Raw genomic sequence first — 20,804 nt, 5'->3', positions numbered from 1 at the left:
TTATTTATTTATTTATTTATTTATTTAAGTGGACTTGAGTGTCACCTGAATATTCGGCAAAGTCCGGACAACCAGATCCTCTGTTTGCACCTTCACGATGGTGGGACTGCTAGTAATCTTGGGTATAACCCCCATGCACAAGTAATTGTGAGTGACCACCCAGGTGTGAACCAACGTAAACAGGGGATAAAGTGTGGCACCCACGGCACATGGAGGAATGCTGCCCCTCTATGTTACCAGGCATTACTAGGTGGTAGATGACTCTCACCAACCGGTGCAATACCACCACTTTGCTTATTGGAGGCTTGAAGTGGTGGAACCCATGTTTAGTCTCTAGAACTAAGTTCCGGTCAACCCTTCCCTATCTCTTCCATCATGCAGTATGATTGATGACTTTTGAGGTTATTATGAACACCGTGGTGAGATCCAATATTCCTTACATTTCGAGGGTACAGCTCTAAAATGGTGTTAGCAGGTCGGCCGCTAGTTAGTACACTGGACCGAACCTATTGGTAACTCTCTAGGAGGCTTCCGGATCAGCTAGTGTATAATCTTGCTACCTCTACTCTGCCAGATAGTGACTGGAGGGAGTCCGAGTAGTGTGTATACGGGGAGCATTGTCGAGGCCACGTTATGTCAAGGATCTGGTTATATTCTTACCACGTGTATAGCATATCCAAAAATTCATTACTTCATACAGCATATATCCCCCCCCCCACACACACACACTTTTTCTTACTATTCATTACACCACGAATTGTCCAACTAATAGAGTAAGCTCATCTGCGAAAAGATCTAAATCTCCCAAGCACTTCCTAATTCATTTCACAAATATACGTGGTCTCTATTCTAATCTCAACGATGTCCATTTCCACTTGCAGTCTGCCAAACGCCATGTACTTTTTCTGATAGAATCTCAGTTATCGGTTGATTCAACTACTGCTCATCTCAGATGCCCAAATTATTCACTGTATGATTCCTTTCGCCTCAAAGGTGGTACTTGTGCATATGTCCGTTCTGATATTCTGTGTCAGAGACTTGGCAATTTGGAATCTCCTCTCTTTGATCTTCTCTGGCTTAAAATCTCTCTACCTCATTGTGTCAAATTAATCTGTTGTCTCTACCGTTCTCCCACCTCCACTAATCACTTGGAGCTCTTTGACTTCCTCTATTTGCAACTTGACTTTCTCCATCCAACTTTCCTAACAGTGAGGTAATTTTCCTTGGCGATTTTAATGTTCACAACTCCAGCTGGCTTCCATTTTCTAGTCACTCTGACCCAGCTGGTCGAGATGCTGAGGCTTTTGCAATTACTAATGACCTTGCACAGATTGTTCATTTACCTACAAGAATACTGGACAATCCTGATCATACAGCCAATACGCTTTATCTTTTTCTCGCAAACAACCCTTCTAAGTACACGGTCGAAGTGAGAGGTCCTTTAGGCACTTCAGATCACAACTTGGTGATTGTCTCTTCTCCAATGGAATCTTTATCTCATGGCTATTCCCAACCTCGTGTTGTTTGGCATTACAAGAATGCAAAATGGGATGACCTGCGAGACTTTTCTTCTTTTCCTTGGTGGGATCACTGTTTCAAAACTTCTGATGTCAACATTTGCTCAGATCGTGTCAATGAAATTATTCTTGCAGGAATGGAATCCTTTATCCCACACTCCACTTTAAAATTTCATCCTTTATCTAAACCTTAGTTTTCCAATAAATGTGCTAAGGCTGTTCAAGAGAAGAATGTTGCATATCTTAATTGGCTTGTTTCTAATTCTTCAGTTTCATTTTCTGCCTACACCAAAGCTCACAACAATTGTAAAGCAATTATTAATCAGTCCAAACTAGAGTTTGAACAGGCTAAGAGTAGAAAACTTGCTTCTTGCCCTAATGGTATCCGAGCATTCTGGTCTCTTGCCAAAGCTATTGGCCGCAACTTTTGCCCATCTCTGCTCCCACCTCTGTCAAAATCAGATGGTTCTGTTGTCACTTCAGCCAAGGATAAAGCTGACCTGCTAGCATCCCATTTGTCTTCCAACTCATGTATTACTGATCTTTTTAAAACACCTCCCACCATTCCCAACACACTCCATTCAGTGCCTCCTGTGGTCTTCAGTCAAAAGGATGTCAGAAGGATTTTGACAAATCTTGATGCTAAGAAAGCTCCAGGTCCTGATGGTATTTCTCCACTTGTTCTCAAAACCTGTGCTCCTGAACTTACTCCTATTCTTTGCCGCCTTTTTTCACTTTCTTATTCCAAAGGTGTTTTTCCTTCTGCTTGGAAATTTGCTCATATCCAGCCAGATCATAAAAAGGGTGACAAATCCCTTCCATCCAATTGTCGTCCCATTGCAATTACTTCTACTCTTTCTAAAGTAATGGAGAAATCAATTAACCGCCAACTCTTAAACTGCCAAGAAACCTTTCATCTGATCAACGAGCGCCAGTATGGATTCCGTCAGTGTCGATCCACTGGTGATATTCTGGCTTATGTTACCCATTTATGGACTAATTCAGTGGAAAGGTTGGGTGAAACACAAGTTGTTGCTCTTGACATCTCAAAGGCTTTCGATCGTGTTTGGTATAAAGGTCTTCTAAACAAGCTTCCATCTAATTGTTTGCCAACTGTTTTTAGTAATTGTTTATCCAGTTTTCTCTCTGATCGCTCACTGAGGGTGATGGTAGATGGCTCTCTGTCTTTTAACTTCTCCACTAATGCCGGTGTCCCCCAAGGTTCAGTTCTTTCCTCCACTCTTTTCCTCTTGTATATTAATGACCTTCTTCCATTGACTGGAAATCCTACCCATAGTTTTGCCGATGACAGCACATTGCATTCCGCTTTCCATTTTGAGAAACCTTGCCCTGTTCAATCAGCTTCAGCTTCTCAAAAATCTTCTATCAATTCTTTAAATGGCGATCTTCAGGTAATTCTCCAGTGGGGCAAAGACAACTTAGTTGATTTCAACCCTTCTAAAACTCAGTCTTGTCTTATATCTCGCAAAAAGGATTCTTCTGCTCCTATGCTTATCTTTAGTGACACTCCGATTTCTAGACAAAATGATATATCTCTTTTGGGGATTATCCTGACTTCTAATCTTTCTTGGCACAAACACATTACAAATATTGCTTCCTCTGCATCTAAAAACTTGGTTTTCTCTTTCGCTCTCGGTGTTACTTTTCTTCCAAATAGCTGCTCACTCTGTATAAATCGCAAATCTCCCCAGCCATGGAATATTGATCCCACATCTGGGGTGATGCCCCCAAAACCTCTCTCAGGCTTTTTGATTCCATTCAGAAGAGGGCAGTTAGGTTAATTAATGATTCATCTCTAACAGAGTGTCTCCACTCACTGTCTCATAGACGTACTGTTTCTGCTGCATGCCTCTTCTACAGATACTTCATTGGGTACTGTTCTTCTGAATTGGCTTCTATAATTCCCGCTCTCTCTTTCAAAATAGTCCGAACATGTGCAGCCACCAGCTAACATCCATTTACTGTCCAACTTCAAACTCACAGAACCAACTTTTCATCTTCCTCATTTATTCATTCAGCTGCGGTTTTCTGGAACAACCTTCCTTCATACGTATTTCCTGAAAATTACAGTCTACAGAAATTCAAATCCAACATCAACAAATAACTTCTTTTGTCTTCTCAACTTACAACCCCAAGCACAGTACTAAGTACTATAGGTTCTATTCTATAGTACTTAGTATTGTAGTGCTTAGTACTTAGTACCCCCTTATCAAGGCAACGGTTAGGCCTCATCTGGAGTACTGCATACATACTGCATACTGCATACTCATTTTACAAAAGATGTACATCTTCTGGGTCAGGTGTGGGGAAGGACAGTGAGATTGATGTATGGAACAGAAGGGTGGTCTTAGCAAGAAAGGCTCCAGTTCTGCCAATTGCACATTTTGAGAGTAGGCACCTGCAAAAGCCGACCGGGCTAGCCGAGTGGGTAAAGTACCTGCCCGGCAACCCAAAGGTCGCGGGTTCGATTCCCGCCTCGGGCTTGGATCAAAGTACTGCAAAAACCTTGGGAGGTGCAATATGGCCACAGAAGCTGATGCGCCAACAACTACCAAATCAAAAAAAAAAAAAAAAAAATCAATCAGCACCTGCAAAGTGATCTGATTGTGGTATTTAAGGCTCTGATTGAAGTGAACAAGCTCAATGCTGGTGGCATTCTTACTCTTGCTCAGCCTACATGCATGAGGGTGCATAAATTCAAATTGAGGAAGGATGGTTGCATGATATACAGGTGGAAGTTTGATTTCACTCTGTGGGTGGTTGATTGTTGGAACAAACTTCCATCCATTGTTTTGAAAGTAGATAGTTTGAATAAAATAAAGGAAAAACTAGAAAAATTTTTGGAGGGAATGGATAGGTAAGGTGTTTTTTTTTTTTTCTTCTTCTTTTGCTGATGCTCTATAATGTTTGCTTTCTTCCATCGAATGCCACTAATAGTATGAATACGTTAAAATGTAATGAAGAAGCAAAGTGGTAGTCATAAGCATTCAAATAAAATAAAATTGGAATGGAAGAAATGTAAATGAAAAGGTGGGGTGGGGGTACTTACGTAATGGTTGATGTTATATCCATAATTAAATCATTATACTTTAGTATGGATAATGATATTACTTACTTAAGGACAAAGGAAAAACTTCGCACTACAAATACAGTAAATTTCTGCTGTCTTTTTAAGCTAGATGGTAAGGTGTGAATCTGTTCCTACCAAGCCAAAAATAAACTGAAATAAAAAACAAAGTAGCACTCACTTCCAACAGTTCAAATACATGACTCCCATCCCAAAAATATGCTTGCCCACAATATCTAAAGAATGAACTGAAACTCCAAAGATGATATTTCAATCATTGACTGCTGTCCAGAAAGGAGCTACTGGATGGGCTTATAAGATCCAATAATAGATAATGAATCAAAAGCAAACTAAAGATAAAAAGATGTTATGGCCACTTTAAATTTGCAGTATTTGTAACATGGTTTAATGTTCGCTTTGTTTATAAATCTTAGAAAATATCATTACATCTGTTTCCATAGTAAAGCATAGTGATAACACAGTCTGCTATATTAGCTCTCCCCCAAACCAACTTATTTCTTTGATTTACATTTCTTCTTTTCCCAACTCTATTTTATTTGAATGTTCACAGCCACCACTTAGTTTCTTCATTGTGTTAGGTTTTATATTCTGTCATTCTATTATGTATGTTCAGTCTGTTAATTATAATTAGCATTAGCAGAGGCATACGATGCAAGAAAGCAAGCTTATGCAGCATCAGCTGGTGAGGAACACTCCCATTTCACCCCTCCATTCGTTCCAAATGCCTGTCCAGCTCAGCCTTAAATTTATTTAGGCTATCAACTTCCACAACAAAAGATGGAAGTCTGCTCCACCAATCAACTACCCGCTGGCTAATGGCAGTTTACGTAAATCTATTCTACAACTGTCTTTCCTCAATTTGAATCTATGCCCCCCTCAAGTTCTTAATCTGAGCAAGAGGAAGAATCCCATCAGCATTCAGCTTGCTCATCCCATTCAGTGCTTTAACACCTCCATCAGATCACCTCACAGGTGCCTACTCTCCAAGTACTGTAACTTGCAGAACTTAAGTCTTTCTTGGTAAGAGCACCCCTTTGTTCCCCTCACCAATCTTGTTGCCCTTCTTTGTATCTCGTTCTAGCAACTCTACATCCTTCCTAAAATGAGGCCTCAAGACGTGTATGCAGTAATCTAGGCGTGGCCTGATCATTGCCTTGTATAATGGGATAATCACCTCTCTGTCCCTGCTAGCAAAATTCCTATATATCATTGACAAGACTCCATGACCTGCCCCAGCAGCCCATCTGCACTGCTCAGCGAACTTCATATTTGACTGCACAATTACCCCCAGTTCTTTTTCACTTTCCACTTCCCTGAATGTAGTACCACACAGTTGGTACGTTTTTCTTCGGTTATCGCTACCCATATGCAGTACTTTGCATTTGTCAATGTTAAACTTCAGTTGCCACTTCTCAGCCCATTTGCCCAACTTGTCTAGATCCAGATGGAGTAGCATACTGTTTTTACTGCTGATAACAACTCTGTCACCCTTTGTATCATTTGCAATCTTGGACATTAAACCCGTTATACCTTCATCAGTATCATTGATAAATTACAAAACAACAATGGGCCCAACACCGAACCCTGTGGAACGCTACTAATAACATTTGACCACGAAGAGCAGCGTCCATTGATTACCACTCTGTCGTCTCCCATTCAACCATCCCTTTATCCATTGTAGCAACTTACCCTTAATAGCATACTGCTCCAATTTGTACAGTAGTCTTCCATGTGCAACAATATCAAAAGCTTTCCTGAAATCCAAGTATATGATATCAAAATTATTTTTTGCATCCAGTTCCTTTGTAACCACATCATAATATCCAATAAGATTTGTCAGATAAGAATTTCCCTTAACAAACCCATGCTTTGTCTGAATTATTACTGCAGTCTTGTCTAGATGATCCTGCAGTGCTGCTTCAACCAATGACTCCAGTATTTTCCCTAGAACATAAATTAAACTAACACTTCTGTAATTACTCGTGTCACCCTTTGATCCCTCTTTGTGAATTGGTGACACATCTCCAGTCTGTGGGGTCTTCCTCCGAGTCCAAATATGCTCTCATAATTATGGCTAAGGGTTTGCTTACTTCCTTTGTTGCCTCCTTTAATTTAACTGGATAGATCCCATCCACCCCAGGTGCCTTTCTTCTGTTTAACTTCAATTTCTCCTCCACTTTGCTGTGAATTATTACAAAATCATTTAACTCCCTATTTGAGTTTAATAAACTTTTGGCATTCCCCTCCTCGAATAACTCATGTTTGAATGTAGATGCAAAATACTCATTCAGTTTATCAGCTTCTTGAGCAGGTTATCAATAGTCTTATGTTAAGTGGACCAATATGATTCATCCCCTTCCTTCTAGAGTTTACATAAGTAAACAACTCTTTTCTGTTTTTCTTTGCATGCTTTGCCAAAGATTTCTCATAATCTGCCATCACCTGCCTAACCTCCTTTGTAACTTTACAGACTAGCTTATATCTGCCATAGGCTTCTGTGTCACCTAATACTTTATATGCATCCCATACATTTTTCTTCTCTGCGATGAGCCTCATTAATTCATCTGACATCCATTTAGGCCTAAACCTTGAACAGTATTTCTTAGTTGAAATGAAGAGCCTAGTAGTCTCCAAAATTAAGTCCCATCAGTACATTGCGATCACTATCATCCAGTGGTTCCTTTATCTGCAAATTCTTATTGCAGGAATAATCACTGCTGATAATCATATCAAGAGTATTATTCCCTCTGGTTGCCTATCGAATATGTTGCTGAAGAAATCAGTCATCCAATAAATCCACAAAAGTCCTGCTAATGTGTAAGTGACCAACCCACAAGTTCTAGTCAATATCTGGAAAGCTAAAATCCCCCATTATAAGACATTCTGATTTACTGGCCCACTCTGTGCACAATTGCTCTTATACTCATCTGATTCATTAAGCCTATAAGACCCAGATACTCTCATTTTTCCTTTCCCAGTGCTTATGTCACACCAAACAGACTCAACATTGCATTTCCACCAACATCAATTGGATGCACTTCCTTATATTTTATATGTTTCTTAACTAACGGCATAACCCTTCCCCCCTTCCTGACCTGTCTATCACATTGTACTCCCTAAATTCCAATTCTGCACTGCTTATGTCTGTGTGACACCACATTTCTGATATCCCAACAATATCTGCCTTTGATGTCTTGACTTGCATTTCAAGATCATCAAATTTATTAACTATACTCCTAGCATTGGTGTACATGCAAGTATACATGCACCTGTTTCTACTCTTAGTCACCCTAACACAGCCCATTTATTTACTTGTTCCACTATGACTCCCAGCAGTCCTGGAAATCTCCATTGCCTTGCTTTCCATGCTGCTGCTCATTCTAATAGAAGCAGTGCAAGAATCAATTTTGCTTCTGCCTGCAGTCATTGTTAACCATTTAGTCTGTGTATCCCCCCCCCAAGCTACCAGTTTTCCGACCCACCTGACACTGCCTCGATAGCATCAGCAAATATTCTTTCACCCTTTCTGTTTAAGTGTAACCCATCCCTGTAGAAGCAGTATCTCCTGTCAACAAGCACAGACCAGGCTGAAAATAATTCTACCCCTTGAGTCTTGCACAGTCTTTCCAGGGCCAAATTGATCGACAAGGTTCTCATCATCAGCCATTTTCAATCCACTGCAGAATGAAGGCCTTTCCAGTTCCTTCTGTTTTGTGCAATGGCCATCCATTTACTACCCACAAACTCATGAATTTCTTCTGACCTTTTTAGTTATGATAAGAATGTTCTTTACTTGAGTTTTCTGCCTAATCCATGTGTTTCTCTTCTTATCTAACAGTCTGATTCCCAGTATAATTCGTTCCATTCTTCACTGTGTAGTTCTCAACTTCTCTTCCATTCTTTTGGTGAGTGCCCAAGTTTCACTTCCATAAGTCATGGTGGGGAATTGGCGCCTCCATAGCCAGGTGGGCAGGAGCAGCAGTGCGTAGCACACGCTTCTTGATTAGACTGGGGTTCGAGCCCGTGACCACCAAATACGGAGAATGCGGGAAGGTCAGAGAATGACCACCACATATCCATGGAGCAATATGGCCTTAGTTGCTAATGCTCCTAAAAAAAAAAAAAAAAACCCCAACATGGTGGGGAGTATACATTAGTTCATTATTTTACATTTCAGACAAATTGGGATATTGCTCCTCAGTATGACTATATTTCCTGAATGCTATCCATCCAAAATTTATTCTTCTCTTGACTTCCAGCCGTTTATCATTATTACGGCTAATGACTTGTCCCAGATAAGTATATGACTCCACCTTTTCAATTACTGCTCCTTCAGTCATTATATCCCTTTCTGTGGCATACTTGTTCTTCCTTATTTTTGTTTTTACATATTCATCTTTAGTCCAAAATCCTTACTAACTGTGCATAACTGATTAAGATTTTCCTCTAATTCTTTGGGATCGTGGCTTATGACCACAATGTCATCTGCAAATCGTAAATGGTTTAGGTACTCTCCATTCACATTGACTCCTTTCTCGACCAGTCTAATCTTCTGAAAGCTTCCTCAAGGGCAGCAGTAAACAACTTCGGAGATATTGTGTCTCCTTGTTGAACTCCTTTCTCAATTTTAAATTTCCTACTGTCTTTGTCTAGTCTAAGGAGGTAGCATTCTCATATATTTTCTTCAAAATCATAATATATGGGGTATCTATGTCTTGTCTATCCAGTGCCCAAAACATTGGCTTATGCTGTATGGAGTCAAATGCCTTTTCATAATCCACAAATGCCAGGCATAATGGTGTTTTATATTCCTTTCGCTTTCTTTTCTCCATTAGCTAATATTATGTGAAGGTGATCCATAGTTGAGAATCCTGTCCTAAAGCCAGCTTGCTCTTTCGGTTGATTCTCATCAAGTATTCTTTCTAATCTGTTAGTAATGACCCTTGTGAACAACTTGTAGATGTGGGATGACAAACCAATTGGTCTATAATTTCCAATTTCTGATTTATCTCCTTATGCAGCAAAACTATGATTGCATAATTTCACTCCTTAGGCATCACACCTTTTCTAATGCAATTTTTGAAGAGTCTTGCCAGTTTGTGTCATGTCTCTTCCTCCCAATTTTAACAACTCTACAATAACTTCATCTTCCCCTGGGGCTTTGTTATTCTTCCTTTTCTTCAACTCATGTTCTACCTCATCAAGAAGGATATCAGGTATATTGTATGTGTTACTAATTTGTGATCCATCTTTCCCACTGCTGGCATCATTCCCTCGCTTCTTTCATAACTCTTTATGGTAGTCTTCTGCTATTTATAAGTACACCATCGCTATTCTTCAGTTCAGTATCATTTGTCTTTCTGTACTACTGCTCATGGTTGCTGATTTAAATCCTTTGTTTTCCCTTAATGCTTATTCTACATTTCTTGGGTTAAATTTTCTTATGTCCCCTCTGAGTCTCTTTCTAATGGCTTTGCATTACTCAGTATACTCAATTTTCTCCTTGTCAGTGTTTTTCTTGCTCTTCAATTGCTCCTCATCATATACTCCCTCCTATCATGTCTGGGCAGAATTGCAGACACTTTCACATTCAACCCTAAATCGCAACTTTTTTTCAACTTTGACCTGTACTTGTTGAGTAAATCTGAAAATCTTTTACTCTTAATGTCATTAGTTCCAATGTGTACAACAATATCACCTTTTGTGCCCTTAAAAGATATCTGCTCTACAACATCATCAACTTTTGCCCCTGTCAGCAATACCCTGGTACTGTTCCACATATCCTTGCGTAGTATATTCCCCGTCTCCCTTACAATAGAATCTCCAACGATAACTAGTTCTATGGGACCAGCACATTCCGCCTTGGCGATTGCCTCTGTGTTGTCTGATGCACAGGAATGAGCTCTGCCGTTGAGCTGGGCAGCCGAGAGCTTGATGGGCCCTTATATTAATTTCTTTGAGGGCATTTGCCCTACACCTCAAGCTCTCATAAACTCCCATCAGAACGCTGAGTTGGCACCTAATTTCTTGACACTCTAGACACCTAGCACACACAAAGGCATCCTCCTTCGCTAGATCATGTCCTGCAAACATTTCACACATTTTTTGAGACTGTGATGCATTGGAGAATCGCCGTCTTCATTTCTCCCCCAAGTCACAGTACTCTTAACAGTACTGATCTTTGCTTCGCAGGTCTAGTCTGGGTCATGGTTTCCATTTAAATACAATTTAATTAACAATGAAATTTAATAAGATTAATAATATTTTTGATTAACTGATAATACTATAATAAGCTAACAGATTCCTAATACAGTGTTTCATATTATGCTGTCTAGTTTTACGTTATACCTTATGCTATCAGTTTGAGAGACATATTTATATATATCTGATAATTAAAATAAATATGATATTTAAAATAAAAACATCAGCCAGTAGTACGGCAATAATGCAGAGCGAAACGAAACGTAAAATAATAAAATAAACAAACAGGGAAGGGAAAGTGGCGGTAGTAGGACAAAAGGTAGTCTATAATCCCCTGTATAATTTAGTCAATTAAGTCATTAAACCCAATTAATAAAACATGATGTAAATTTAAAATAATGCCAATTATACATAATTTAGCGGAACCCCCTCGAAGGTACCATTTCCAAAAGACGTGAAATATCACCAAAAAAGGGTTAAAGAAACTACCAAAAACTAAAATATCAAAATAATAGACTGACCATCATGCCCCATATCGACAGAGGACCACGAGGCCAATAATGGTCATGGAATCGCTGCATTTCAATCGTCATACAAATCGCAAAGGCGGAAATATCGAAGAACCAAACCACACCCCCATTCTCCGATAGATCAACCAATGCAAAGGATTTGCATGGCTGTGGTCCTTATGCAGCGAAAAATAATCTATAGAACAGACAGCACTCTAGATCAGAGCCACACCACTGACATAATGCAAGCTTAACCAGCTTATATAATAGAAAGAAAAGAAATAGATGGCGGCACAGGCGCTGCTTATTTAGCATATCAACCCACTACTACCATTAATTTATATTATGTGAGGTAAAAGTTAGGCAAAAGTGATAAAAATAAATAAATATGGCTATGTAGCTATCATTAGAGGCAGCAAATGCACATCCTCCACATGATGCCTAATTATATCTGATAATTAAAATAAATATGATATTTAAAATAAAAACATCAGCCAGTAGTACGGCAATAATGCAGAGCGAAACGAAACGTAAAATAATAAAATAAACAAACAGGGAAGGGAAAGTGGCGGTAGTAGGACAAAATAATCCCCTGTATAATTTAGTCAATTAAGTCATTAAACCCAATTAATAAAACATGATGTAAATTTAAAATAATGCCAATTATACATAATTTAGCGGAACCCCCTCGAAGGTACCATTTCCAAAAGACGTGAAATATCACCAAAAAAGGATTAAAGAAACTACCAAAAACTAAAATATCAAAATAATAGACTGACCATCATGCCCCATATCGACAGAGGACCACGAGGCCAATAATGGTCATGGAATCGCTGCATTTCAATCGTCATACAAATCATCGCAAAGGCGGAAATATCGAAGAACCAAACCACACCCCCATTCTCCGATAGATCAACCAATGCAAAGGATTTGCATGGCGGTGGTCCTTATGCAGCGAAAAATAATCTATAGAACAGACAGCACTCAAGATCAGAGCCACACCACTGACATAATGCAAGCTTAACCAGCTTATATAATAGAAAGAAAAGAAATAGATGGCGGCACAGGTGCTGCTTATTTAGCATATCAACCCACTACTACCATTAATTTATATTATGTGAGGTAAAAGTTAGGCAAAAGTGATAAAAATAAATAAATATGGCTATGTAGCTATCATTAGAGGCAGCAAATGCACATCCTCCACATGATGCCTAATTATATCTGATAATTAAAATAAATGATATATTTAAAATAAAAACATCAGCCAGTAGTACGGCAATAATGCAGAGCGAAACGAAACGTAAAATAATAAAATAAACAAACAGGGAAGGGAAAGTGGCGGTAGTATATATATATATATATATATATATATACGTATATATATATATATATATTAAGAGTAGGAGACCGGCAGAATTACTTAACAAGTACAGGTCACTGTTGAACAAAAGCCGAGAATTAGGGTTGAATTTGAAAGTGTCTGCAAGTCTGCCCAGACACGATAGGAGGGAGTATATGATGAGAGCCTTGTCGATCAATTCGGCCCTGGAAAGATTGTGCAAGGCTCAAGGGGTTGAATTTTTTTCAGCCTGGACTGTACTTGTTAACAGGAGAGATTGCTTCTACAGGGATGGGATACACTTAAATAGAAAGGGTGCAAGAATATTTGCTGATGCTATCGAGGCAGTGTTAGGTGGGTCGGAAAACTGCTAGCTTGGGGGGAGACAAAGACCAATAGATTGACAGTAGCCACTGGCAGAGGTGAAAGAGATTCTTGCACTGCTTCTATTAGAATGAGCAGAAGCCTGAAAAACAAGATGCATGGGTATTTCAGAGACTGCTGGGAGCCATTGCGGTACAAGTAAACACATGGGTTGTGTTAGGGTAGCTAAGAATAGAAACAGGTGCAGGTATACTTGCGTGTACACCAGTGCTAGGAGTTTAGTAAATAAATTTGATGAATTTGAGGTATTGCTAAAAACATCAAAGGCAGATATTGTTGGGATATCAGAGACGTGGTGTCACACAGATATAAGGGATGCAGAACTGCAATTTGGGGAGTACAACGTCTACAGAAAGGATAGACAGGATAGGAAGGGGGGAGGGTTATGCTATTAGTTAAGAAACACATAAAAACCAAGGAAGTGAAGCCAGTCGACATCGCTGGACAGTGCAGTGTTGAGTCAGTTTGGTGTGACATAAGCATTGGGAGATCAAAATTGAGAGTAGGAGTGTGCTATAGGCCTAATGACTCTGATGAGTATAATAAGGAACTGTACAGGGAAATAGAGTGGGCCAGTAAATCAGAGAGTCTTATAATGGGAGATTTTAATTTCCCAGATATTGACTGGAATTTGGGGGCTGGTTACTCACACACTAGCAGGGCTTTTGTGGATTTATTGGATGATTGTTTTCTACATCAGCATGTTCGGGAGGCAACTAGAGGGAGTAATACTCTTGATTTGATTATCAGCAGTGATTCCTCATCCATTAAGAATCTGCAGATAAATGAACCACTAGGTGGCGGTGATCACAGTGTGCTGAAGTGGGATTTACTCAAAGAGGTAACTACCATTAGGGGTAAAGGGAAGGGTTATTGCTTCCGTAAAGGCGACTACGATGGACTGAGACAGTATTTAAATTCTATACAGTGGGACCAACTGATGATGTTACGAACAGCAAATTCAAAATGGGAAGCATTCAAAGAACTTATCTTGGAAGCTACTAGGCTTTACATACCAACTAAGAAATATTGTTCAAGGTTTAGGCCAAAATGGATGTCAGATGAACTAATGAGGCATATGGCAGAGAAGAAAAATGCATGGGATACTTACAAATTAACACATGACACAGAAGCCTATGATAGATACAAGTTGATATGCAACCAAGTTACAAAGGAGGTTAGGCAGGCGAAGGCAGATTACGAGAAATCCTTGGCAAGGGATGCAAAGAAAAACAGCAAAGAGTTCTTTACTTATGTAAACTCTAGAAGGAAGGGGATGAATCAGATTGGTCCACTTGATATTGATGGGTCACCTGTTGATGATCCTGCTCAGGTAGCTAACAAACTAAATGAATATTTTGCATCGACATTCACACATGAGGAGTTATTCAGCAAGGGGAATGCCAAAGGTGTATTCAACTCTAGCAGTAAGCTACAGAATCTTGAAATAACTGGGAGTAAAGTGGAGGAGAAACTGTTGAAGATAAACACAAGAAAGGCACCCGGGGTGGATGGGATCTATCCAGTTATATTAAAGGAGGCAGCAAAGGAAGTAAGCAAACCCTTAGCCATAATTATGAGAGCTTCCTTGGACTCAGGGGAGGTACCCATAGACTGGAAATGTGCAAATGTGACCCCAATTCACAAAGGAGGATCAAAGGCTGCTACACAAATTGGAGCAGTGTGACATTGGAGGCAAATTGCTGCTATGGATAAAGGGGTGGTTGAGGGGGAGAAGACAGAGAGTGGTAATCAATGGACACTGCTCATCGTGGACTAATGTTATTAGTGGAGTCCCTGAGGGCTCAGTGTTGGGTCCATTATTGTTTTCTGTATTTATAAATGATATTGATGATGGTATATGAAGCTTAATGTCCAAGTTTGCAGATGATACAAAGGTTGGCAGGGTTGTCAAGGACACTACTGACACTATGCTGCTGCAACAGGATCTGGAAAGGTTTAGCAGATGGGCTGAGAGGTGGCAAATGAAGTTTAACATTGACAAATGTAAAGTACTACACATGGGAAACAGCAACCCCAGAGCAACATATCAACTCTGTGGTACTACACTGACAGTGGTAGAGAATGAAAGGGACTTGGGGGTGGTTGTGCAGGCAGATATGAAGTTCTCTGAGCAGTGCAGACGGGCTGCAAGAGTAGCTCATGGAGTATTGTCAATGATATACAGGAATTTTTCCAGCGGGGATAAGGAGGTGATTATTCCATTGTATAAGGCAATGGTCAGGCCACACCTAGAGTACTGTATACAGGTCTGGGGGCCTCATTTCAAGAAGGATGTAGAGCTGCTGGAACGAGTACAGAGAAGGGCAACAAGATTAGTGAATGGAACAAAGGGGTGCTCTTCCGAAGAAAGGCTTAAGTTTTGCAAATTACAGTGTCTGGAGACTAGGCACCAGCGAGGTGATCTGATAGAGGTGTATAAAGCCTTGAATGGTTTAAGCATGCTCAATGCTGATGGGATTCTTCCTCTAGCTCAGAAAAATCACCTGAGAGGGCATAAATTCAAATTGAGGAAAGACAGATGTAGGATAGACGTGCAGAAATTTGCCTTTAGCCAGCGGGTGGTTGGTTGGTGGAACAGACTTCCATCCCTTGTGGTGGAGGTTAATAGCTTAAATAAGTTTAAGGCTCAGCTGGACAGGTATTTTGAACGAACAGAGGGGTGAAGTGGAGGTGTGTTTTTTTTTTTTTTTTTTTGGCTGATGCTGCATAAGCTTGCTTTCTTGCATCAAATGCCTCTATTAATGCTAATGCTAAAGCTAATACGTTACGCTATTTCTTATCCACTACAATATGGCAGCTAGTTCAACAATATTGGCACCAACACTAGGAGTCGTAACTTCCAAAAATCTCTAGTTAAATTCAAAATAATGAACACTACTGAACTAATGAACACTACTAAACCTATTTAATATAACAATGTAAAACAATGTTAATTAACGAAGAATATGGTACAAATTAAAAATACTTATCCCTTTACAGCAGCCAAAAATCCTCCGACTGTTCATTCTGTTCCTACCAAACCAAAAACAAAATAAACTGAAATAAAAAAACAAAGTAGCACTCACTTCGAACAGTTCAAATACATGACTCCCATCTCAAAAAGATGCTTGCCCACACTCTAAAGAATGAACTGGAAACTCCAAAGAAAATGATATTTCAGTCATTGACTGCTGTCTAGAAAGGAACTAGTGGATGAGCTTATAAGATCCAATAATAGATAATGAATCAAAAGCAAACTGAAGATAAAAAGATGTTATGGCCACTTTAAATTTACAGTATTTGTAACATGGTTTAGTGTTCGCTTTGTTTATAAAATCTTAGAAAATACCATTACATCTATTTCCATAGTAAAGTATAGTGATAACACAGTCTGCTATATTAGCTCTCCCACAACCCAACTTTTTCTTTGATTTACATTTCTTCTATTCCCAACTCTATTTTATTTGAATGTTCACAGCCACCACTTAGTTTCTTGATTGTGTTAGGTTATATATATTCTGTAATTTTGTTATGTATGTTCAATCTGTTAATTATGATTTAGTTCATTTATTAATGACTGAACTAATTCATAATAAAAACAGATAATAATATTAATTTCCATTTGGTTTGTTATATTTGTGAATTTTATCGATATAGAGCAGTAGCTATAGGATATTTTATTTCTTAAGTTTGTGTTCTATTCACTGTGTTATCAGATCATTTGGGGCTATCCATTGGCTCTTTGCTGGATATCCGTCAGTGGTTGAACTGTTGGGAGTTCACAAGCACTGATGTCCTCGTGAAGTAGTAGTGCTTTTGAATTCCCAGTTCCTCCTTTCTGTTTTATCATTCATTTACAAAGAGTGGCCCTTTTTCTCTGTTGGGATCTGGGCATGAGTTTGCACTGCCAGAAGTGCATGTTGCTTTATATTGTCTTGTTTTCTTTCTTATTTTATTTTAAAGTATTCTTAGTACATTCTTCTTTCTGTTTTATCATTCATTTACAATGAGTGGCCCTTTTTCTCTGTTGGGATCTGGGCATGAGTTTGTACTGCCAGAAGTGCATGTTGCTTTATATTGTCTTGTTTTCTTTCTTATTTTATTTTATTTTATTTTTAAGTAGGCTTAGTACATTAGAACTAAATTACACCTTTACCATGACTAGACTTAAAAATACAAGGAATTTGCTCTGTAATGTTGTTTAGTGTTTCCTTTATTCATGTCTTATAATATCAGGACTTATATTCTTATTTAAAGTAGTAATTAAAATTTATTTTCAATATGCCATTAAAATTTTTACTACTTGAAAAATTGTTTACTAGCTTTATACATATATTCATTAACATTTTCATTTAATTACATATTAATTTGTATAGTTTTCCTGGAATTTTCCTAAACATAACACTGACTCTCTCTCTCAGGCTGTGCTGAGAATCTGTTGTATATTAATATACAGTGGATTCTTGGCTTTTCCAACTATAACTGTTATATTTCTGTTGAAAGTAATGACTGCCTAGAATATGCTGGTAAGAATATGCTTACCCCCTCCCAAAAAAAAAATGTTCATTTTGCTGCTTTTAGATGAAGGTTACTACTTCTCTGTAATACCTGTAAATAAGGCAAGACAACAAGCTTATAGAGCATCAGCCAAAAAAATCTCATTTCACCTATCCATCCCTACCAATAGTTTTCCTAGTTCTCCCTTGAATTTATTCAAACTATCCACTTTCTTGACAATGGATGAAAGCTCGTTCCATCAATCAACCATCCTTCCTCAATTTGCATTTATACCAAGTGATCACTGAATTATGACCCTACCTAATACTTCAGAGGTCCTCTTTTTGTTCTCAGTACAGCAACTATCCAATGTGGCATTGGTTTAACAAGATGTCGGAAGCATTCGGGAGGTATGGTTATCCATACCTCCCAAATGCTTCCGACATCTTGGTGTATCCAGACACCTGATATGCCTTTCCATAGTGCCCCACAAGTGTCTATGGGATTGAATATTGGGGGGGGTTCAGAGGCCAGTAAATATGCTGGAAGTCAGAACTGTGTACTTCGAACCATTCCTACAACAAGTGCCTGTTGGCTCAGCGCATTGTCATCTTAGAAGACACCGTCATTTGCGGGAAAGTGTAACATAGCACGGTATACACATTCAGCAAGCAGTTTACAATAGCGGAGACCAGGGATACGTCATTTCACACGCACCAGTGGTCCAAGTACAACCATACAACCGCCTCCACGGGCCTTCACTTTTGATACCATGCATGATGGATGAAGAGCCTCATGTTGTTGACACCAAATCCGTACACTACCATCCACGGTGTGGAGTGAACAATGTGACTCATCCGACCAGCACACCTTTCATCCAGTCTTCTAACGTCCAACTTGCATGCTCTTTACACCAGGCGAGTCTTTTTTGCCGATGAACCTTGGTTAGGAGAGGATGCCGTAGGGGTCGTCTGCTGGTATAGCCCATATGTGCAAGTGTGTGATGCATGGTCATGCCAGATATTGTTCCGGGTTGGCCCATGTTGCATTGGGTAGTAAACTCTTCAACAGTTCTGCACCTGTATGACTTGTTGGACCCGGCACTCACCTCTAACATCACCCTTTCGCTGACTTTTGCATTTTTGCTCGGGTCGTTGTTTGACCATTTTGATGCCAGTCCTGGTACGCTTTAACACCTGCGGCTCTCGAACACCACCAGTTCAGCCGTTTGGGAAATCAGGGCACCAGCTCGTCGAGCTCCCACAATCTGTTCTTTATCAAAGTTCGATAAATCCTTCCTTTTACCCATCACGCTCAGAATTTTGCTACACACTGAACCACTAACAACTTATTTATGCTACGTAGTTTGACTAACTGCGCACTCTCGCACCTCACATGATCAACTGGTTACATTCAGTTTTCATAGACGTTGTCATAATTCAGTAATCACTCAGTGTATATCCCCTCATGTGCTAGTGTGAGGAAAAATGCCATCAGGTCACCTTGCAGGTGCTTAGTGTCTAGTTGCTACTGTTTGCAGAACTGAAGCCTTTCTTGGTGAGAATACCCCTTGGTTCCCCTCACCATTCTTCTTCTTGCCCTTTTCTGTACTCATTTCAGCAGCCCTACATCCTAAAATGAGGTCCCTACATCTGTATGCAGTACTCATGATGTTGCCTGACCATTTCTTTATTTAATGGCACAATCATCTCTTTAGCTCTGCTGGCAAAATTACTGTATATCATCATTGACAAAACCCCACGAGCTGCTCTGGCAGCCTGTCTGCATTGCTCAGAGAACTTCATATCTGACTGCACAATTACTTCCAGATCCTTTCATTTTCCACTACCCTGAGTGTAGTACCACACAGTTGGTACGTTACTCTGGAATTGTCACTACCCATATGCATTGCCCTGTGTTTTTTCAATGTTAAACTTCAATTGCCATTTCTAAGCCCATCTACCGAATTTTTCTAGATCTTGTTGCAGCAGCATATTTTCATTACTATCATTAACCACCTTGTCAGCCTTTTTGTATCATCTGCAAACTTAGATATTAAGCCTGATTTACCTTCACCACTATCATTAATAAATACAGAAAACAACAACCAAGCACCAAACCCTGTGAAACTCCACTAATAACATTAGTTCACGAAGTCTCCATTGATAACTACTTTCTATCTCTTCCCTTTATCCATAACAGTAACTTGCCCTTAATGCTACACTGCTTCAGTTTGTACAACAGTCTTTTATGTGCAGCAGTATCAAAATTATTTTTTGCATCCAATTCCTCCATCATCGTATCCATTCAGATTTGTCAGACAAGATCTCCCTTAACAAACCCATGCTGTGACTGAAGTATAACTACACTTCTCTGTAAAGGATCTTGCATCACTTCTTTAACCAGTGACTACATTATTTTGTCTGGAACAGAAGTTAAGCCAACAGGAGTGTAATTACTTGTCACCCTTTGATTCCCCTTTGTGAATTTGCGATACATTTGCGCATTTCCAGTCCACAGGGACCTCCGCTGAATCTAAAGATCTCTCATAATGTATTCATTTTACTGTTCCCAAGATTTTGTTCCTGGATGTGGCTACTTCTCTGTTATGCTATAACACTTATAAATGTCAAATGAATTTTAACATAGAATATTTATTCACACAGAGTTGTTTTTACTTTTAGTCTGCAGCTACAGAAATGAAACATACGGATATTTTTCAAGAAGAAGTAGCGGGGAAACGTGTGCGGTTTATTAACTCAAGATACAAGTCTGAAGATATTCTTCCCTTGTAACTGATATAATATGCATTCTATGTATTATAGTTTTCTGTGAAACCTTTGAAGCACCATGTATGTGTGAATCGTGTATATAATAGTTTTCAATACAGTGAACTGTGTACTTGAGGAGGAGGAGAAGGTGTATTCTGAGAAACCAGTTTAATCACAGCTTCAGTTGATAATAAATTCTTCAATCTCCTGCCTGAAACTTTTTGTAAATAGTGCAGATACAGAGAAATAGGTCAAATGAAATAGTTTATCAAAAGAGGATTAATATTTTATTTAACCTTTATCACATCAACTGAAGTATATGCCCAAAATTCAGTGATTTTGTAACGATTTAATTTTAAACAAAATTGTTATTCATTAATGTATTTTTGCATAAACAGTAGTGCTGTTAATTGTGCACCCTAATTACGATTACTGTTTACTTGTGTACATACACAAGAATATATTAATGATAGA

The 20,804-nt window shown here is 39.1% G+C and overlaps 1 protein-coding gene across 1 annotated transcript in view; it reads left to right on the top strand.

Moving 5' to 3' along the window:
• The window catches only part of LOC150087017 (lysine-specific demethylase 4A-like), a 694,533-nt gene extending 673,958 nt beyond the window's left edge, over positions 1-20,575 (top strand). The window contains exon 19 of the mRNA XM_090372906.1: positions 20,244-20,575. Coding sequence (XP_090229032.1) covers positions 20,244-20,354 — 111 coding nt within the window. The 3' untranslated portion in view covers positions 20,355-20,575. The remainder of the gene's footprint in view (positions 1-20,243) is intronic.
• Positions 20,576-20,804: the final 229 nt, after the last annotated feature.

This window comes from Mastigoproctus giganteus, chromosome 4 (genome assembly GCF_048544385.1).
Source record: "Mastigoproctus giganteus isolate SK-2022 chromosome 4, ASM4854438v1, whole genome shotgun sequence".
Taxonomy (NCBI): Eukaryota; Metazoa; Arthropoda; class Arachnida; order Uropygi; family Thelyphonidae; genus Mastigoproctus; species Mastigoproctus giganteus.
This window is presented reverse-complemented; position numbering and strand designations above follow the sequence as displayed.